Source organism: Alexandromys fortis, unplaced genomic scaffold (genome assembly GCF_014885135.2).
Source record: "Alexandromys fortis isolate MF-2015 unplaced genomic scaffold, M_Fortis_MF-2015_v1.1 scaffold_89, whole genome shotgun sequence".
Taxonomy (NCBI): domain Eukaryota; kingdom Metazoa; phylum Chordata; class Mammalia; order Rodentia; family Cricetidae; genus Alexandromys; species Alexandromys fortis.
In genome coordinates this window covers 6714877-6734922 of record NW_026067973.1, presented here as the reverse complement: position 1 = coordinate 6734922, position 20046 = coordinate 6714877, and the positions used below count along the sequence as shown (strand labels likewise).

General features: G+C 45.5%; 3 protein-coding genes across 5 annotated transcripts; 2 read left to right on the top strand and 1 right to left on the bottom strand.

The window, feature by feature from the left end:
* Window positions 1–64: 64 nt before the first annotated feature.
* Cfap68 (cilia and flagella associated protein 68) lies at window positions 65–5224 on the top strand. 2 transcript variants are annotated; one of them, XM_050156216.1, is made up of 4 exons: window positions 65–364; window positions 3314–3544; window positions 4431–4497; window positions 4700–5215. In XM_050156216.1, the coding sequence occupies exons 1-4, from the start codon at window positions 320–322 to the stop codon at window positions 4873–4875; spliced, it is 519 nt and encodes a 172-aa protein (XP_050012173.1). In that variant the 5' UTR covers window positions 65–319; the 3' UTR covers window positions 4876–5215. The 2 variants fall into 2 exon arrangements, with proteins under 2 accessions (XP_050012173.1, XP_050012174.1); XM_050156217.1 differs by lacking the exon at window positions 65–364 and adding an exon at window positions 1488–2381 and having other exon boundaries at window positions 4700–5224.
* An 8003-nt stretch (window positions 5225–13227) lies between these two features.
* Window positions 13228–16538, bottom strand: Cryab (crystallin alpha B). Its single transcript, XM_050156368.1, has 3 exons — window positions 16074–16538; window positions 14875–14997; window positions 13228–13568 (listed from the first exon to the last, which is right to left on the bottom strand). The coding sequence occupies exons 1-3, from the start codon at window positions 16272–16274 to the stop codon at window positions 13365–13367; spliced, it is 528 nt and encodes a 175-aa protein (XP_050012325.1). The 5' UTR covers window positions 16275–16538; the 3' UTR covers window positions 13228–13364.
* Window positions 15005–18420, top strand: Hspb2 (heat shock protein family B (small) member 2). 2 transcript variants are annotated; one of them, XM_050156366.1, is made up of 3 exons: window positions 15005–15570; window positions 17194–17355; window positions 18048–18420. In XM_050156366.1, the coding sequence occupies exons 2-3, from the start codon at window positions 17262–17264 to the stop codon at window positions 18218–18220; spliced, it is 267 nt and encodes an 88-aa protein (XP_050012323.1). In that variant the 5' UTR covers window positions 15005–15570; window positions 17194–17261; the 3' UTR covers window positions 18221–18420. The 2 variants fall into 2 exon arrangements, with proteins under 2 accessions (XP_050012323.1, XP_050012322.1); XM_050156365.1 differs by having other exon boundaries at window positions 17766–18420.
* The last annotated feature ends 1626 nt before the right edge of the window (window positions 18421–20046 follow it).

The following is a 20046-nucleotide window of genomic DNA, read 5'->3' as shown; positions in this document are numbered from 1 at the left end:
TTCGCATCGGCCTCGGCTCCCACTCCCCCCTTCTCTGCCCGGCACAAGTTAATGACGCATCAACAGCGTGTGGTTATTTAGTTGAACACTCAGTGCCAATACCAGGCTGCAGCATGCCTGAGAGAGCAATGGAGCTATCGGCCTTGCCCCATCACCTTCGTGCACCTCGGAAGGCTCGTTTGCATTTCAGTACAGGGACTGACCTGAGCGTCTTCGTCACACCTGCTTGAGGTCACAAACAGCCAGTCTCTGAGGGGCGAGGTGAATCCTGCCTGTTTCAGCGGCACAGGATTTTTTTTGTACCTGCACCATCTCCTGAATGACTAGCTCCTGGTCTCTCAGCTGCTGCTCAACATTTCTCGAGGTGCTTGTATATCCTATTTCCAAGAAAAACAAAAAACACATTGTCTGTTTTGTTCCAGGGCACTGTGAAAGCTAGTTAAGTATTTGGGTGTACTAGAAGTGGCCTGTCTACTGTCCACTGTCTGATAACAAATGCACACCGCAAAAGAGACAACTCTAATACAATGGGGTGTGGACCCACGATGAGTGAAGGGATTCAGATCCCTACTGAAGCACACACAAGGGGGAACACTACCAAGTTGGGGAAAGGAGGAATAGATTCCCTGTGCCTGTAAGCCTGTGTTGAAAGCTAATGGGAGGCGGGGGCGGGTGTTCACTGCTTCTAAGTGTTTTCACTTAGGATTAGAGCCAGAAGAAGCAATGTTTACAAAAGCATAATGAAAAAAAAAACAGCGGTTACATTTGATTGCCCGAACGCGGTAGGAGCGTGTGTAACAGGTGATACTGACGAGTTCAAAGCTGGCCAGGTCATATGGAGTGTTGTAACCATAACAGCCTAAACCTTATTCTGAGAATATAGAAAGCCACTAGAAATCCAGTGTGTCAGACAGCAGGAGGCTCATAAAGAACTTGAAGAGGTCTCAGAATGTGAAATGAAAACTTTTATAACACCCAGGTTGATGAAGTTAATTTATAGATTCGACTAGGGCTTGTTGTTCTTGGTAATCCGCCTGATAAAGCAGCCTCCAGAATAAGCAACTTTCCACCCAAAATCACATTTAAAACGAAGGCCTATCACCCTAACTTTGATGGGACAGGCATCTCTGCCTGTGATTAGTGGAGAACTGCAAAACAGCCTTGAAGTAATCCATTCCCTCATAGCACTGGTGAAGGATCCCCAACTCAAGCACCCACCCTGGGCTGAACTAGCTAAAGAACACTCTAAGGATCATAAGAAAAAAAAATTCTGGAGCCGGGTGGTGGTGGTGCATGCCTTTAATCCCAGCACTCGGGAGGCAGAGGCAGGCGGATCTCTGTGAGTTCGAGGCCAGCCTGGTCTTCAAGAGCTAGTTCCGGGACAGGCTCAGAAAACTACAGAGAAACCCTGTCTCAAAAAAAAAAAAAAAATCTGGAAGGATGCTTGAAGAATTTGCAAAGAAGCATAGGGGAAAGTGACCTGGAGACTAAACGCTGCCATGAGTGGTCCCTGCAAGTCTGAGCAGAGACCCCAGTCAGTGCATTCAGATATCCCCTAGAGCGCCCTCTCTGGGGAACTGATGGGTGCCATCACCTGTTGCTTGATTGTGGATTGTGACAGATGCCACAGCTTCCTTCATCAAAAATGGCCTAGGTAACGTTAATAACGTTGGAGTTAAAAATTCAGGTGTTCTAACAACAACAGAAGCCACTAAGAGATTTAAAATAGGAAGACATTGCCCATTTTGTTTTGTTTTCAAAAACTGCTTTCCTATGGGGATCGCTTAGACAAGAACAAGGTTGATGACAAGGAAGTCAGAAAAGAAGCTGCTTGCTGCCGAGGGGACAAAAGGAGCCATCTTCCTGGAAAGGGATGGTGAAGAAGAAAAGCAGTAGACTGATTCAGAAACGGCAAGACATCGTGACTGACTGACCGAACGCCTAAAGGAAAGTCAAAAATCAGCCTTGGCTTTCTGCCTCAGACAACTGAGGTGTCTGCTATTCTAGCTCTCGGGTCAGCCTCGTCTCTAAACACTGGGCACACTGGGCTTCCTGGGTCCACCTACCCAAGCCAGCATGCTGCTTGATGACATCAGCACATGCATGCAGCTATCTTCACAAAGGTAGATGATGTGAGGGCGGTCACCTCCAATCCCACCCTTCATTGCTACACTCTTGGCTTTGCCTGCCTGTGAAGAGGCAGTTGGGTTGTGTCTCTTAAGCCATGACCATGTGTCCATGGTGATCTGTATTCCTTTGTTTGGAGAGCTGAAGTATTGGGATTGGAAAACATGGAACAGCTGTGTAAGGATTACTGTTTCTCTCTGAGATACTCAAACAAGTCATTGTATTCACCATCAAGTTACACAACAATAATACAGGTATTGTCTTGCTCCTTAGCCCAGGGACCAGGCTTATTTTGTAACAACAACAACAAAAAAGCTGGGCTTTTGATTACTTGCCAAAAACTTAGACATTTTCCTTCTGGTATGTTGCAAAGAACTATTGTTTGGGATGGTGGCTATTGGTTGGGAGGATATATACAACAATGAACAAAATTCAGATCCTGTTCTTAACAGGTGTGGGGTTGAGCAGATAAACGTTGCATGTTCTTGAACCTATCACTGAAAGGTATAAAGTGAACAGCGGGAAGAGAACTTCCGTGTGGGCCAAAGGAGAGTTATCTTTCTTGAGCTGATCTGGAAGAGGGAGTTGTTAGTCATTTAGTGTGTTATCTGGCTATTCAGCGTTTCACCTCTCATTCTCTCCGTAGCAATACCTTTAGACCCTCAACTCTTATATCTTGAAGTCACTCAAACATTTAGCTCAGGGCTGGAGAGATGACTCAGAGGTTAAGAGCACTGGCTGCTCATCCAGAAGACCCGGGTTCAATTCCCAACACCCATATGGCAGATCACAGCTGTCTGTAACTCCAGTTCTAGGGCATCCGATACCCCCATACAGATATACATGCAGACAAAACACCAACGCATGTGAAAGAAAATAAATACATTTTAAAGCCTGTTTAGCTCTTTGCTCGCGTGGTGTTGGGGATGCTAAAAAGGCTTTTTGTGGGACGGTGGCATTTGTAGTCAGTCATCTATCTGCTACTGGTGATTGACATGATAGGTCAATGAGTACATTCACCTGAAGGGGAAGAATCAAACCCATATCAATTGCATTTGGACAAAAGCCTAGAGTGTTAATAAGGTGTGCTTATGTTAGCACTTTGCCCTGTAAAGCAGAGATAGAAATGAATGCGTCCTCTGCTCTCTGGTTGTTTAGTAAGCTTTTATGTTCTTCGTTTTTCCAGAGACAGAACCTTGTCTGCTTCCTCAGAAACCCACACTATGGCAGCCTTATTTACGCTGATGGTCATGGCGAAGTGTGGACAGATTGGAACAGCATGTCCAAGTTTTTTCAGTACGGGTGGAGATGCAGCACTAATGAGAACTCATACTCAAATCGTACTCTGATAGGCAACTGGAACCAGGAAAGATACGACCTAAAGAATATTGTAAAACCCAAACCCTTGCCCTCCCAGGTAACATAACTTTCTGTTCTTTGGTGACTTTCTGTTAGAAGGAATGCCAGCCGCCATGGGAGAGATTTATGTCCAGTATTCTGATAGCTCAGCCTTCGGCTGGACCACCGAACCCACTTCAGTATCAAGTTGAATATTACCTGTAAATTGTCAAGTGATGAGTAGGTCTCTTTTTCTCTTGCTTCGTTTGGATTTCACCTGTTAATCTTCAGAAAGACAGACTGTCTCTGACTTAGGCTATCTTCTCCTCTGGGCTTGTTGTTTACCTAAGCCTTGCCCTTTAGTCCCCTATGCAATGAATTAGTAAGTCTGACAAACTAATCACAGATGGACCTCTAGTCTACCTCAAGTGACAAAGCGGCTAAAGTCATGCTGCGCTGTCCCTTCTGATGTTAGCTACTGACTACTAGATGATTCTTCTTCTTCTTTTGAAGATTTACTTAGTTTTTATGTTCATTGGTGTTTTGCCTGCCTGTATGTCTGTATGAGGGTGCTAGATCCTCTGGAACTGGAATTACAGACAGTGTGAACTGCCATGTAGATGGTGGGAATGGAACCCAGGTCCCCTGGGAAAACAGCCACTGCTCTTAAGCATGGAGTCAGCTCTCCAGCCCCAACTACTAGATTCTTCCTTCCCTTCCTTCCTTTTTTTCTTCCTTCCTTCCTTCCTTCCTTTCTTTCTTTCTTTCTTTCTTTATTTATTTATTTATTTATTTTTGACAGGATTTCTCTGTGCGTAGCCCTGGCTGTCCTGGAACTTGCTCTGTAGACCAGGCTGGCCTCGAACTCATAGAGATCTGCCTGCCTCTGCCTCCCAAGTGCTGGGATTAAAGGAGTGCACCACCGCCACCCAACTGTATTCCTAATCTATTGCTTTTCTTTCTAGTTTGGACACTACCTTGAATCAACGTATGATGCAAGTTACAACAGCAAAAAGCCACAGTCAGCCCATAGTAGGTGGACTCATCTTACTAATTCTCAACTCTTCACCCAGCTTAGTTCCTGGCAGATAGAAGGGACTCAAAAGTAAACTGAATGTGTACATAAGTGAACAATTTCTCTCGTTTCCACTTTGACAGGACTCAAAGCTAAACAGGAGCTCTGTTACTAAAATTCCTTGTTGACTGTGTACCTATTTTTCTTTCCTTTCCTTAGGATTTAAGCGAGAGCCTCATTGGTTCCCTGGACACCAGCCGGAGCTGGATCCTCCTCACAACAAATGCACTGAGAAGTCAACTTTTATGAATAGCTATTCAAAGCCTCTGCCCACTCATTACTCTTGGTGTGTATGTGATCCAAACATGGAGCAATCTGAGGATCCGAGAATCTAAGAGAGAAAAGCAGCATCATTTTTGCCTAAAGTAAACTGTAGAAAGGAGCACGTTTTAAGCAGATTCAAGCTTCGCTCTTAACACAGACTGTCTAAATAAAGCACGAGACACCAAAGAACAAACAAAATCTCCATTTGTTTACTCTAACTGTCCTAGTGCGTTTTTATCAACACAAACCTAGACAGACATGTCTGGGGAGAGGGAATTTTAATTGAGACATTACCTCCATACCATTAACCTGTAGCCAAGCCTGTAGTGAGTACATTTTCTTGATTAATGATGAATCTAGGAGGGCCTACCCCACGGGTCAGTGCCACCTGGATTCTAGAAGAAAGCAGGCTGACCAGGCCGTGGAGAGCAAGCCAGTAAGCAGCACCCTCCATGGCCTCTGCGTCAGCTTCCCAGCTCCAGTTTTCTAGTTTGAGCTCCTCCCTGACTCTCCTGGACGATGGACTTAAAAGATGGAAACTGAAACAAGTTCTTTCCTCCCCAAGGTGCTTTTGTTCATGGTGTTGTAGCACAGCAGTAGAAACCCTGTGCTATATATGATAACCCTGTGTATATATGATAACAATTAATAGGGGGGAAAGGTCGTTAGTTTGAAAAAGAACAAGGCCAGGGCGGTGGTGGCGCACGCCTTTAATCCCAGCACTTGGGAGGCCGAGGTGGGGGGGGGGGATCTCTGTGAGTTTGAGTTCAAGGCCAGTCTGGTCTACAAGAGCTAGTTCCAGGACAGGCTCCAAAAAGCTACAGAGAAACCCTGTCTCGAAAAACCAACAGAAAGAAAGAAAGAAAAAAACAAGGAGGGGTATCTGGGAAAATTTGGAGGAAGGGAAGGGGGAAATGAAGTAATTATAATTTCAAAAAATAAATAATTTGTTTAAACAATCAAAGGGTTTCGTGCCTGTTAGGCAAGCACTCTGCCGACTGACATACTTCTCCAGCTCTGGGCTTCACTCTTGGGAACAGGTGTGGTAGCATGTCTGACTCTCCAGCCTTTAGAGGCTGCGACAGACACCGTGCTCAAGGCCAGTCTCAGCTCTCTATACACAACGAGTGAGGCTGTGGCTCCTTTGTGAGGCGCTTGTCTGGCATGCTTAGGACCCCGAGTTTGAACCCCAGCAGGGAGAGGAAAAACTAAAGCCCACCTTAGAACACTCAGAAGGCTGAGGCAAGAGCACACCAGGCAGTTTGAGACCTGCCAGTGGGGGTTACGTAGTGGATTCCAGGTGAGTCTAGACTACAGACTTTTGATCCTCGCTTTGGGATTTTTTGAAGATGTATTTATTATGTCTGTGTGCTATCTGTGTATACATCTTCTTACCAGAAGAGGGCACCAGATCTCATTACAGATGATTCTGAGCTACCTTGTGGTTGCTGGGATTTGAACTGGGGACCTCTGGAAGACCAGCCAGTGCTCTTAACCGCTGAGCCATCTCTCCAGCTCCTGTGTGATCCTATCTTTAAAAAAAAAAAAAAGTATGTCTTTCAAATGTGTGAACGTTCCTCTCTGCTTTCCATCAGGGGCAAGCATGAAAATCCTGACATAGCTTCTTTGTTGCCAGGAACATTCCTGAAGTCATAGCCTGGCCTCCTGAGTAACCCCTGCTGAGGACTGTGGGAAACAACTCCCCTACTACAGACAATATGGAGTGTGTTGATTTTATTTTGGAACATATCTCAGGAGTACAGTTTCATCTCAATAATTTCTGCGCCTATCCAAAAAATAATAAGGGAGAGACAGCCAGTTGTTAACTCCTCCGCTGAGAGCACTGAGGGAATCTATTAATCAAACAAAGCTAAGCGTGCTGAACCTTGTAGATCAAGGAGTAGCAGCCTAACCCCGGGTCTTAGTGGTTCAGAAAGATGCTGGAGTGAGCTGCTGATCTGAGGGAGGTCTGCGCAGCGGTGAGTGGGTAGGGTAGAAGAGAACCGTGAGTAGCTCAAGTTGGTAAATGTAGGGAGGCTTTTCTTTATTGTAATATTTTGGCTTCTGGTTCAATCCCCTTACTCCAGTGATGTGTTTATACAGATACTCTTTCTTCAGGACTTCTTTGGGTAAATTATATATATCGTGGGATTTCTCTGTTTTGACTGTATTTTCAGTCCCCGGCAAGGTGTCAGAAACAAGGTGCTCCGTCTCCCTGATACTCAGGTGACAGCACACATATCATTAGACTGTCTCCAAGCAGCTCCAGCCGATCCCTACAGTACACAACAAGGTCTAATCGAACAACTGTGATTGCAGGCCACTAGTGGGGTGATCTAAAAGGGAGGAATTGAGAACCCTCGGTGCTCTCGGAGGAGAAGTTAACAACTGGCTGTCTCTCCCTTATTTTTTGGATAGACACAGAAATTATTGAGATGAAACTGTACTCCTGAGATACGTTCCAAAATACAGTCAATACATTTACTATTCTCTGTACTAGGGAAGTTGTTTTTCTTTTCATAGTCCTGAGCAGGGGTTACTCAGTGAGGACAGGCTGTGTCTGACTGACTTCGGGGATGTTCCTAGCAACACAGGATTGGAGAACTTTACACATAGATTTTGATCTTGCAGACTCCGTTGAACTCTGTTTTTCTGGCGTTTGTGTCTTTGTTTTGTCAGATTATATCTTTGTAAATGACAGTTCTGTCTCTAACTTTGCAACTTTTACGTCTGTTCTAATGTGACGTTGGTCAGAGTCTGGAGAGCAGTGTCAGGTGTGGTCATGGCCCCCTCATCTTGCTCAGCATATCAACCCGAATGTATTTAAATTCTCTTAGGCAGGCGTAACACTTATTCCAGATTTTTGCTGTACCTGACATTTATGAGTATAAGGAAATCCCTTTTCTTTCTTGCCAATAATCTTTCTCTTGACCTATGGTGCCCTGAAACGGTATCCATGAAAGTGGAGGATCTGTCAAACCCAGCATCTGGCTGATTGTGACTTGACTTTCTGACTCTGCATTTTGGCCTCTTGCTGCCATCACTGGAGGTCTCCCCCTCCACGTCGTTTTAAGCTGTCTTCCCGTTAAGCTAGAGCGGCATTGCCAATGGCAAACGGAGCCCTTCAGCTCTATCTCTTCCTCCAGTCACGTCCCTGGATCCCTGTTTCCAGGGCTGCCCTTTTGTGTTAGCAGGCTCCTCAGCTTCCGGTGACCACTCATCTGTTTCCTGGCCATCATTCTCTTGGTTTCCATGAAACTGTGGCAAGCTGTTTCTTCCCATTTCTCTGGTAGCTTCTTGGGGTGTTTTATGAACCGACCTTTCTCCATAGGTCCTTTAAGGTTTCCTTCCCAACCATTTTCTTTTCTTTTCTTTTTTAAAATATTTATTTATTTACTTATTATGTATACAATATTCTGTCTGTGTGTATGCCTGTAGGCCAGAAGAGGGCATCAGACCTCATTACATATGGTTGTGAGTCACCATGTGGTTGCTGGGAATTGAACTCAGGACCTTTGGAAGAGCAGGCAATGCTCTTAACCGCTGAGCCATCTCTCCAGCCCCCCAACCATTTTCTTATTTGTCCTTTTTCCACTCTTTGTGCTACTCCCAGGTGACAGCTATCAACCACGCTGCCTTTAACTGATATTACAAACTTGCAGATTTCTATCGTCATTTTTAATTACATTTATTGTGTGTGTGTGTGTTTTCACACAAATGTGTGCCACAGTGTACTTCTGTGGGAGTTGGTTTTCTTCTTCCACCAGGTGAGTCTCAGGGACAGGACTCAGGTCCTCATGCTGGATGGCAAGCACCTTTTCCCACTGAGCCATCTCACCGACCCACTCCCAGATTCTCAATGTATGCTTCCATCCCAAATGCGTCCCGAGAGCAGTACGTGTAAATACTCAGCTGCTTTCTGACTGTCTTCATCTGAACTCCCAAAGGCACGACGTACCTAAACGATTCATAATGCTATGTCTTGAAAAGTTCCCTCACATATATCTTGGTGAGTTTCATAGCTCTTTATATATCTTAATCACTTTCTAATTTTTAATACTGTGTATTACACAACAAGCCCGCCATGCTGTTGTCAAAAATACAGAGTAAGGAATTGTTTTAGGGTTTTCTTTCCGGTCCAGATAGATCCACGCCCTGTCCATTGTATGTCCCTGTGATCTGGGTTCGCGTCTTTGATATCTGTATTGCCTTTGTCACATTCCCAACTTCAGTTTCCCGAAATCCTTTCTGATGCCCCCACTTCCCGTTTCCTGTCTACTCCTCCATCTCTGTATTTCATTGTAGTAAAAGTGAAAATACTAGGTTCTTGTTCCACTCGCTTGATTTCGTTCCCTCATTGGCTTCTGTTGCCTTCCAGGTAAAGAACCCTTTCCCATTGCTTCTTTTCCCACACTCCTTTCGTACGCCTAGCTCTCCCGTCGGACCAAAATACCCGAGCACTCTACGTTCTTCTCTTCCTAAAGTCACGCTCCACCCGTGCTCACCTTGCCAGCTTCTGAACCATTGAGAAGGAGTAAGAGACAAGGGTTACAGCTCAGGGTTAAAGTGAGTGCTTAACCTGCCTTTGGCTCTACCTCCAGCACGAAAACCAAAACACCTGCAGTTATGAACTGCCAGACACCTCATTATATAATTATGACAAACAGGAAAAGCACCAGGCGGTGGTGGCACATATCTTTCCTTTAATCCCAGCACTTGAGGTGGGGTGGGGTGAGAGGCAGGAGGATCTCCGTGAGTTTGAGGCCAACTTGGTCTACAGAACAAGTTCCAGGACAGCTAGGGCTACACAGAGAAACCCTGTCTCAAAGATGAAAGAAAGAAAGAAAGAAAGAAAGAAAGAAAGAAAGAAAGAAAGGCAGGCCAAAAAAGAAAAGAAAAAGTAAGTACTGGTGCAGAAATGGAGAAATTAGAACTTGTACCCACTGCTAGTAAAAATGTAGAATGATACAGGTGCTATGGAAAAGAATTGGCAGTTCCTCAGAGAGCTAAGTGTATTTTTTTAAAAAAACTTGCATGTGCTTGAACACACACACACACAGTTTTTAAAAAGTTAATGTAAAGTAATCCTATGACCAGAAATTCCACTTACATTTATGCCACAAGGAATTAGAAACAATTATAAAATAATAACTATATTAATGGCAGCAATATCCATAATAATTAAATAGTAGAAACAGCAACTGATGCTGGATAAATAATGTATGTTGAATAAAAAAAAATCCAGCAGCTGATGAAGGATGAATAAAATATGTTATATTTATTCAGTAAAATTTATTTATCATTGAAAGGAAAATATAAAATATAGGCAACATATGGCTAAACCTTGAAAATGTTATGTCAGGTGAAAAAAAAGCTAGGAGATGGAGAGGTGTCTCAACCATTAAGAGCACTGGCTGCTCTTCCAGAAAGCCCAGGTTCAATTCCCAGCTCCCACTTTGCAGCTCCCAGTTGTTTGTAACACCAGCCCCAGAGGATCCAGTACCCTTTTCTGGCCTCCATGGGCACTGCGTACATGTGATGCCTAGAAGACATATATTCAGGTAAACAGACACATAAAATAAAATATATTTAAAATCTCAACCATGTGTGGTGACACATGCCTTTAATCCCAGCACTCAAGAGGCAGAAGCAGAGGCAGGTTTCTTTCTGAGTTGAGGGCAGCCAAGTCTAAGAGCAAGTTCTAGGATGGCCAGGACTACACAGAGAAACCCTGTCCCAAAAACCAGAGCAATGCCAGGTGGTGGTGGCGCATGCCTTTAATCCCAGCACTTAAGAGGCAGAGGCAGGCAGATTTCTGTGAGTTCAAGGCCAGCAACAACAAATTATCCTTTTTATATCTATCTATCTATCTATCTATCTATCTATCTATCTAAATTTAAAATAAATATAATCTAGTCACAAAGGGCCATATAGTACAGATTACATTTTTAGGAAGTGTTCAAAATAAACAAATCAGTAAAAACAGGGCACATGGTTACCTAGAGCTGAGGGATATAAGATCTTACTTAGTAAAATCTAAAATTGACTTTAGGGATAAATATTCAGGTCTATGGATGTATTATTGAGAGTACACTCTACAATTTAAATTAGTAAATCATATGTAAATAGAATCAGCAATTCTGCCTTAAATTTTAGTCAAGGGCTTATTCAGTAAAGTGTTTGCTTCACTAAGTTAAGTCCCCAGCACCTACCTTAAAAAATAATAATAAAAAGACAGCACTGTACATCTCCACACTGGAGAGGAGGAGAAAGGAATATCCCAGGCGCTTGCTGGCCAGCCAGTCCAGACTACTGTCTGAGTTAAAGGTTTGGTGAGAGGCGTTGGTCCAAGAAAGACTAGGTTTAGGCTGGGGAGACAGTTCAGTGATCCGTGGATAAAGCATTTGATGTTCTAATGCTCAGAACCCATGTAAAGGCAAGCGCAGCACACATGCATGATCCTGGAGGTCCCATAGTAAAAGTGGAGGCAGAGACAGGAGAATGCCAGGAAGCTAGAAAGCTAGCCAGCCTGGAGCACACAGTGGAAAAAGGAAGGAACTCATCTCAAACAAGGCAAAAAGCAAGGACCTGAGGTTTATCTCTGACTGACACACACGCACCGTGGCATACACATACCCTCATTTATGTACACAAATGTTCACATGAACACATAGACACATACACAAGCAAAAATTACATGGAGAACAACTGAGAACAACACCATCAACCTCTGACCTACACCCCCCCACACACATGCATGCACACACACAAACACGAACACACACACAGAGACTCACGCGCACACACACACATGCACACACATATACAAAGACAAAGGATTTTACAGTAACCATCTCCAAGATTTCTTCTACATTTGAAGTAAACATTTTTCCCAGAGACTCCTCCCTCCCTCCCCACCCCCAAACACACACAGACACACAAACATCTCTCTCCTACCTCCACCTTTCCTGCGTCTCAACTCTTCTTAGTATTCTGTTTTCATTTTTGCAAAATTTTTATTTTGTCAAAAAGATGGGAACTAGGACATCACACCATCACACACACTAACAAAAACGCTACCACTGAGCTAGCCCCTCGGCACTCTTTCATAGTTTAAAAACAGTTCCTCCTTACTGTCTCTTTTACTATAATTGAGTCAAAACCCTTTCAAGCCAATCACTGAAGACAAAAGGAATTTCTCTGCTTTATTTGCACCAGCCGTGACTGAGCTTGGTCTCTGTTGCAGGGCGCACCTGGCTTGGAAGGACGTAATGAACACTGGAACAAATCTTGCCATTGGCTAGACCAAAAAGGGAGAATAGCACTTCCGCATGCAGCCAATACTGATTGCTGTACAGACACAGAAATTGAATATGACTTTAAAGAAGAGGGTTTTCTGAGTAGATCATGCTATGTCAGATTATTAGATTATTAGGGAGGTATGGGGTTTTTTGTTGTTATTGTTTATTTTTTTGTTGTTGTTCATTTTTTTTTTTTTTTTAAGCAACGTATCACTTTTAACCCCTAGAGACTTGAAACTTGACTGGGCAAGGTGTCACATGCCTTTTAATCCCTGTACTCTGGAGACATAGGTAGGCAGATCTCTGAGTTTGAGGCTAGCCTGGTCTACAAAGTGAATTACAGGAAATCCAGGGCTACACAGAGAAACCCTGTCTTGAAAAAGCAAAAAAAAAAAAAAAAAAAAAAAAGGCGGCGGGCCTGGAGAGATGTCTTCGCAGTTAAGAACACTGGCTGCTCTTCCACAGACTCCGGGTTCCGGGTTCAACTCCCAGCGCCCACATGGTAGCTAAGAATGGTCCAGTTCCAGGGAATCTGACACCTTCACACCAATGCACATCAAATGAATTTAAATAAATTATCTTTTGAAAAGAAAGGAAAAAGTCAAAGTGGAGGGAGGCAGGGTGTGAATACCTTGCCCTACACCTAAGAGGTTTATTTAATGATTACCACCCATGCCCTATTTACTGACAACTCTTGTCAAGTCACGCTAAGGTCACCATGTCTCCTGGATGAGGTAATTAATTTCAGAGATGCACTAGAGTCTTTTATGTGTGGTTAGCCAGAGTTTCTCTAGAGGAACTGATATTCCTTGGACTTTGCCAGGCCAACATCTGTTCTTCTTTTGGGGGTCTTGATGTTGTTATTATAGCGGTTATTGTTGTTTTGTTTGTCCTCTCTACTCTACCCCTTACAACTCTGTCCTAACAGTACAGAGTGTGATGGACAAGATCAGAAGACCAGGGAAAGTGGCTCACTCTCCTGGGTTTGTACCACTAGGAAGTGCTGCCAGTCCTTCTGACCCAAAAGTCCTTGGAGTCCCCTGAATCATAGGACGAGAATTGAATCCGTGACATTTGTAGATGTATTTAAAGCACACGGAATATGTACACACGAGACAAATCTGTTGCTGAATGGTATTTTATTAGCTTAATAATCTGGGCCGGCCCTTAGCATTAATAAGCTTCAGCACTCGTCACAGATTTTCATTCGTTGATAGGAAACTTCCTTGTTTTAAAAAATGCGGTGAGAGAAAGGGAGTCTACTTCTTAGGGGCTGCAGTGACAGCAGGCTTCTCTTCGCGGGTGATGGGAATGGTACGCTCAGGGCCCGAGGCCTGTTTCCTTGGTCCATTCACAGTGAGGACCCCATCAGATGACAGGGATGAAGTAATGCTGAGAGGATCCACATCAGCCGGGATCCGGTACTTCCTGTGGAACTCCCTAGAGATGAAGCCGTGCTCGTCCTAGTTCAAGAGAAGGAAGAAAGAAGCAGAGAAATAAGAACGGGAAACACCATCACTTGGCCCAAACTCAGACATTCCCTTCCCTTAGGTGAGACCAAATGGCCCTGACATCATAAAGACAAAAGAAATATCTGGAGTTGGGGATATAGTCTAGTGGTGAAAGGCCCTGAACTTCATCTCCAACACTGCAGCAAATATACAGATAGCAAAGTCAAGGGCTGTTCATCCCGGTTTAAGCCTAGGATAAAACTGCCCAGATATTACACCTAGGGGCACTAGCCACAAAGGGATGAATCTGTGTCGGTTGTCCTTTGGAACTGAGGATTTATGTCCTTGAGGAAGCCCATAAGTTGTCCCGGTTCCTCAGGAATGTCTCAGGATATTCCATAGGATCACTGATATTATATAAGGTGACTCTATCATGGTGGTCCAGTCTTAAATTATATGAACAAAACTGAAACAGCCTGAGGACATTAAGATACACAAATGACGCACAGGTTCTGAGTTATTAATTTTGATTTGTTTTTTGAGATAAGTAGGATTTCTCTGTGTAGCTGTCCTGAAACTAGCTCTGTAGACTAGGCTGGTCTTGAATTCAGAGATCCGCCTAACTTGCTTCCTGAGTCCTGGGATTAAAGGTGTGCACCACCACGCCTGTCTAAGTTATCCATTTTTAAGAAGCAATTGTAACACCTTTTCAGGAAGTCAGGAAAAAGTGCAAGAGGAATTGTTGACCTAACCCTTACACCTTCTGAATTGCAAGGATTCACCCAAACAAATCTCAATCCACTGACTTCCTTACAGCCAGAAGCCTGAAGCTCCGAAATGTGGACAAACCATGGGGCTTAGCATTAAAATGAGCAGAAGAAGAGCCATGGAATCCTGAACATCTAAAAGTCACAAGACCGAAATGGCTTCAACCCTGTAGTTAATATCATTATGGACAATAACCATTATGTACAACACACTTCACCTAAATCAGTGGTTGCCAGACTGAAATTACCCAAGGAGATTTTTGTGAAATGTTGATGCCTGAGTTATATTTCGAAAAGTCTAATGATATTTCCATGTCAGACAACAAGGCAATCAAAACAAACACTAAGGGACCCTTCTCTCAGCAAAACCATAGCAATAACAACAGCTCTACCCCTGATTTAGCTTCCTAGCCATTGATTTGCAGCTCCTGCTCTAGTCCCTTCTGCTGGGGGGGGGGCTGGAATCCTGCCAGCCTCGGAGATTGGTGGCAGTGCCTGGCATCCAGTGTGCACTCAGTGCATCCACAAAAGCAACAGACCCGTGCACACACCTGGCGCTCCTCGTGCTTGCCATGAACTTCAATCACGTCTCCCAGCACCTTGACTTTCAGTTCCTCAGGGGAGAAGTGCTTCACGTCCAGGTTGACAGAGAACCTGTCCTTCTCCATCCGCATCTAGAAGGACAGTGTTGGGGGGGGAGGGAGGAGAAAAGATGGCAGGATATTTAGTAAATTGGAGAAGACTCACTGTTCTATAGATTTACTTCCTGTCCAGGTAATTCATCTTCCTCTTTGCTGCTAAAGGAAAAAAAATCCCTTTCTGAATGACTCTGATGCATGAGAGCCACCATAGTATTCTACAAGGGACACCTCTTGGTCATCAGTCCCAAACTTTACTTAGAGGCACAGGGAAGAAGATAGGTCACTAGGGGCCATGGCTTCTGCTGCCTCTCTACCCAATGCCGGCTTTGTCATTTGTGTAAAAGACAAAGGCCCCCTTTTTTTGTTCAGCTCCCTGCCAAGTTTCCTCCCCACTCAATCTGGAATGTTCTGCTGGTCCTGTCCTTCCAAAGCCCTTGCCCACTCAGCTCCTGTTTCCTCACCCTGGAATATTTTTAAACCAGAGTGCTATCTGTGTGTGAGAGCTTCTGTTAATCTTATCTGTTCAACCCTTTTCCCACCCTGTTAGGACAAGTCAAGGCTTCCCGGAGCAGACGTGCATCCATTCCTCATAAGCCATGGAGTGAGGTGAGTACACTCTCTCAGCCATGAGAAACCCAGAAAATCAGAGGCAAAGGAAGAGAGAGGTAGGATATAGTGATGGATGTTTCCAGCTCCTTCCAGGGGGGGCATGGAAAGTTCAGAATGAGTGGGTTTCTCTCCGAGCTCTATGATCGGAGATGACAAAATATGCCAGGACCTGGTTATTAGGAAGGTTAAGTAAAGGAGCTGAAGCAGCTCTTAATGCAAATCATTATGAATAAAGCCAGAAAGGGACACCCTGCTTCATCATTAGGGGACAGAAGATGAGCTTCACCGTGCACAGAAAAGTGTAGCAGGAAAGGGAGGAACATCAAACAGAGACAGCTGCCCGAGGGACGAGGAAAACAGTGACCTCATCTCTCCGTACCTTTGCACACACACGTGCCTGAGATGACTTGGGCAGCCACCAAAAGGGAAACAAAGGGAGAAGTAAGTGTCCAGGAGGTTCCAGGAAGGGTGCTCCTGCCCTGGCACAGGGGCAGACTCACCTCTGAGAGTCCAGTGTCAATCCAGCTGGGTGCCCGAAGGAAGGAGGGTGGCCGAAGGTAGAAGGGGCTCAGAGAAGTGGCCGTTGAGAAGAGGTCAGACTCCAACAGATGCTCCCCGAAGAACTGGTCAAAGAGGCGGCTGGGGGAGTGGAAAGGGAAGAAGGGGCGCCGGATCCAGGGGTGGTGGATGGCGATGTCCATGGTGGCTAGATGAATGTAGTCTCGGTTGACTGGTCAACTCCTTCAGCTGCAGCTACAGCCAGCCCCTTATATATGCAGTCTTGTGAAGCTTCTGGAATGGTGATGTCAGGGGTTTTATTATCCCAGCTCACCGCCAGTTCATGGAGACTTGTGACAGGATTTGGCAGGGTGACACATACCCAGTACTCACTGAGCTAAGAAAAGAGAAACACAAACACGGCTGAGCTGGCCAGTGACTTGTCATGGTCTTGTTTCACTAGCTCTCTGTCCACTCCCAGGGACACCCACCCCCATCCTTGTTCTCTGGAGCTAGGACAGGGTCAGGAATCTCAAGCAGCTGGTGGCGTGCCCCTCCTCCTCTCCAGTCTTGCATGCCAGGGGAGTTGAGCCAGCAACTATCTTGAGCCTGGGCAGGGACTGGAATCTTCCTAGGTCGGGCCCCAGAGACTTTAACTCTTTGTGGTGCCCTAGAGGAGAGCAGTGACCACGAACATGTCAGTCAGTCCCAGGTTATCTGATTGGATCCCTGAGTCGACCTGGGTGCAGAATACCCTGAAATTAAAGAGACAGAAAAATGAATCTTGCATCTTTGATGGGATGTGTTGTGCATGGTGCCTACCATTGAGAAGGACAAAAGGTGATACAGAAATGTACAGTTTGTGAAGGCCCAAACCCTCAGGCAGGACACCAATTTCTTTTCCCAAATCACTCCAGGACCAGGACCCACCAGCTGTCCTTCCAGGCCTCTGCGACAGCTGAAGGGTGTGCAGAAGAGGGTTCTTAGGGGGTCCAGGCTGTTCTGGTCACACCCTCATCGCACTCTGGGCCCAGGCTCCTGGCCCTCCCCCAGAGGCATTGCACTATTTTCGGTGGTGTAGACCCCGCCCCCACTCTGACTGAGTCCTGGCTCTCCCTCCAGCTAAAGGGGTCGTGTCGATCTTGTTGGGGCTGCACTTGGGATAAGGGCTGCCAGTCGCAACCTCAGTCATGTCTGGCCGCACAGTGCCACATGCCCACCCAGCCACTGCCGAGTACGAATTTGCCAACCCCAGCCGCCTGGGTGAGCAGCGCTTCGGAGAAGGTATGGGCCCAGATGCTTCCCACCCCCACCTCCTGAAATTCCGGGCTCACCGCCCAGTTTCACTGGCCTCCACCCTACCTGGGGCTTAAGTGAACTCCTGGGCCATCTCCCACCCCAGATTCCCCCCTCAAGCCAAGGCTCTCCTCTCGCTACAGACTTCAAGATAGGCTTTAGACCCGCAGGGCTTTGGGTATCCGGGACTTGCAAGCTGCATACTTTCGGGTTTCGCGTCTGTCCTCCCCATGCCTGCTTGTTTTCCCCATTGCCATCTCCTTTCCTCTCCCAGACCCTCTTCAGCAGCTTCCCCACCTGCTCTTCCCAGGCCCACATCTCTTGATCTCGCCTTTCAGCCCCGTGCACATTGCATCCTGCCTCATCCTGCCACTTGCTTTCTCTCTCTGCACCCCCAGGTCTCCTTCCAGAAGAGATCCTAACTCCCACCCTCTACCATGGCTACTATGTTCGGCCTCGGGCCGCCAGAGCTGGGGAGGGCAGTAGGGCAGGGGCCTCAGAGCTCAGGCTCAGCGAGGGCAAGTTCCAGGCATTTCTTGATGTGAGCCACTTTACCCCAGACGAGGTCACCGTGAGGACTGTGGACAACCTGCTGGAGGTGTCGGCTCGGCACCCCCAGCGTCTGGATCGACACGGCTTCGTGTCCCGAGAGTTTTGTCGCACCTATGTCCTGCCAGCAGATGTGGACCCCTGGCGGGTCCGAGCTGCCCTCTCCCATGATGGCATCCTTAACTTGGAGGCACCTCGGGGTGGCCGGCATTTGGACACGGAAGTCAATGAGGTCTACATCTCTCTGCTCCCTGCGCCTCCTGACCCGGAGGAAGAAGAAGAAGTAGCCAGAGTTGAGTCCTGACTGCCTGCGGGAGAGCCAGCACCCAGTGAATCTCCTGTCTACGTCTCCCGGGGATTCCAGAAGTCCACCACCCCAGAGGTAGCAGCATCCTCAGGGGAAGGGGATAGGTGTATGGTCCACAGTGTATGGTTTGATTCTTTGATGTGTCATAGCCTTTGATTTAGTTCTGGGTGGAGCTGAATAAACCCAAACCTTGGGGCCTTGTTTGTGCTGCTCCTGTTCTGTAGCATGGAAGACCGAACCACGGACGGATTGGAAGGTCATAGGGAGCAATTTCCACTGTGAAATGTGCCCATCTTCTCAGCGTCCTAAGCTCACACTTGGATGCTGAGGTCACTCCCGGAAGCTGACACTGGCTCCAGATCAAATTCCTAGCCATAATTTTCTCACAATGCAACAAAAGAGAGAATGATCCTGGGAGGGAGAGGGATAGGCCATCCAAACAGCCCAGAGGGCACTGTCTGAGCCGGTGATTAGAGACACAAAAACAAGGGTCTCCAGGCTGTCTGGCCTTTTTGGGTAGGGGTTAGGAAAATGTTTTTTTTTTTTTGCTGGGGAGAGTTTCCTAAAGCTCTGAAGTGAATGTTTTGCTTTCATGTATCAATGGCTTTGTCTCTGGGTGAGGGAAGGGGTGTGCATACGTGGGCATACAGACACGTTAATCCACCACTCTCCCTGAACCCACAACCTTCCCCTCTTGAGTACAGGGGAGGCCCATCTCTGATTTTGTAATAACCCGTAGAGAGGAAGCACAGAACGCTGTCCTAATCTAAGACTCAGGGCAGCTTCCACTGTCATCCTGCCGTGGCAGTGGTCAGGAAGGCTGAAAGCAATTTTAGTGCTGGGAGCACGGTGTATTCAAAAATGTCGGTTGGTTGGGAGAGGCTGTGCCTTACTCTTCACAATCAAGAGAACGTGCATGTGTATGATTTGAGAGGTGTCCTAAAGAGTTCCTTTCTTTCATTCTTATACATACATACATACATACATACATACGTACGTACGTACGTACTCCAGGTTATGGTAGATATCCAAAATTCTTTCATTAATGTGGCTGTTTTTTAATTCAATGTGATTGTTTTTTTAACTCTTGGGGGTTAAAAATCCATCTGAAATCCAAGAAAAGCTATCAATCCTCTTACCAGAAAAATACACACACTTGCAAATTTGTCAGCTCAGCTTTTTTTTTTTTTTTTTTTTTTTTTTTTTTTTTTTTTTTTTTTTTTTTTTTTTTTTTTTTTTTTTTGTCAGCTTAGTTTTTGAGATCCCTACCCCTCTTAGGAATGTGTGGAACTCCAAGGTAAGAGCACTTCTTCAAGTAATTTGATTATTGGCTTAAAAACCATTTTCTTTTTCAAACCAAAGCAAGAGCTGGAGTGTAGCTCAGAGACAGAGTCTGACAGGCACAGACTCCTGGTAGAGCCCCAGCACCCCATAATGAATGGATACAATAAAAGTTTACCTCAGAGAAACAACATTGGCCATATTCACCTCTTCATTTAGCTCAGTAAACATTCATCAAATAATATACAAGTCAAGCAATAAAGTGTGGGAGGTAAGCATTGTAGAGATAAATAAGAACTGGGTATCTTTGATCAGCTACCCTTAGAAAACCTAACATCTGAGTGAGAAGAAATGCGAAAGGCCTAGTGTAAGTCTGGTTTTTTTGTTTTTTGTTTGTTTGGCAGGCAGATCTCTGTGAGTTTGAGACCAGCCTGGTCTACAAGAGCTAGTTCCAGGACAGGCTCCAAAGCCACAGAGAAACCCTGTCTCGAAAAACCAAAAAACAAAACAAAACAAAAAAAAAAAAAAAAAAAAAACAACCC

Bases quoted from the DNA above. Each gene is read 5' to 3' on its own strand.
- Cfap68 (XM_050156217.1), top strand. From the start codon at position 2,292: ATGGAACAGCTGTGTAAGGATTACTGTTTCTCTCTGAGATACTCAAAC. The intron at 2,382-3,313 runs GTATTGTCTTGC...TCGTTTTTCCAG, and splicing joins GTTACACAACAATAATACAG to AGACAGAACCTTGTCTGCTT. The intron at 4,498-4,699 runs GTAGGTGGACTC...TCCTTTCCTTAG, and splicing joins AAAGCCACAGTCAGCCCATA to GATTTAAGCGAGAGCCTCAT.
- Cryab (XM_050156368.1), bottom strand. From the start codon at position 16,274: ATGGACATCGCCATCCACCACCCCTGGATCCGGCGCCCCTTCTTCCCT. The intron at 14,998-16,073 runs GTGAGTCTGCCC...CTGTCCTTCTAG, and splicing joins TTGACACTGGACTCTCAGAG to ATGCGGATGGAGAAGGACAG. The intron at 13,569-14,874 runs GTGTGTGCACGG...CTCTTGAACTAG, and splicing joins GCAAGCACGAGGAGCGCCAG to GACGAGCACGGCTTCATCTC.
- Hspb2 (XM_050156365.1), top strand. From the start codon at position 17,262: ATGTCTGGCCGCACAGTGCCACATGCCCACCCAGCCACTGCCGAGTAC. The intron at 17,356-17,765 runs GTATGGGCCCAG...CTGCACCCCCAG, and splicing joins TGAGCAGCGCTTCGGAGAAG to GTCTCCTTCCAGAAGAGATC.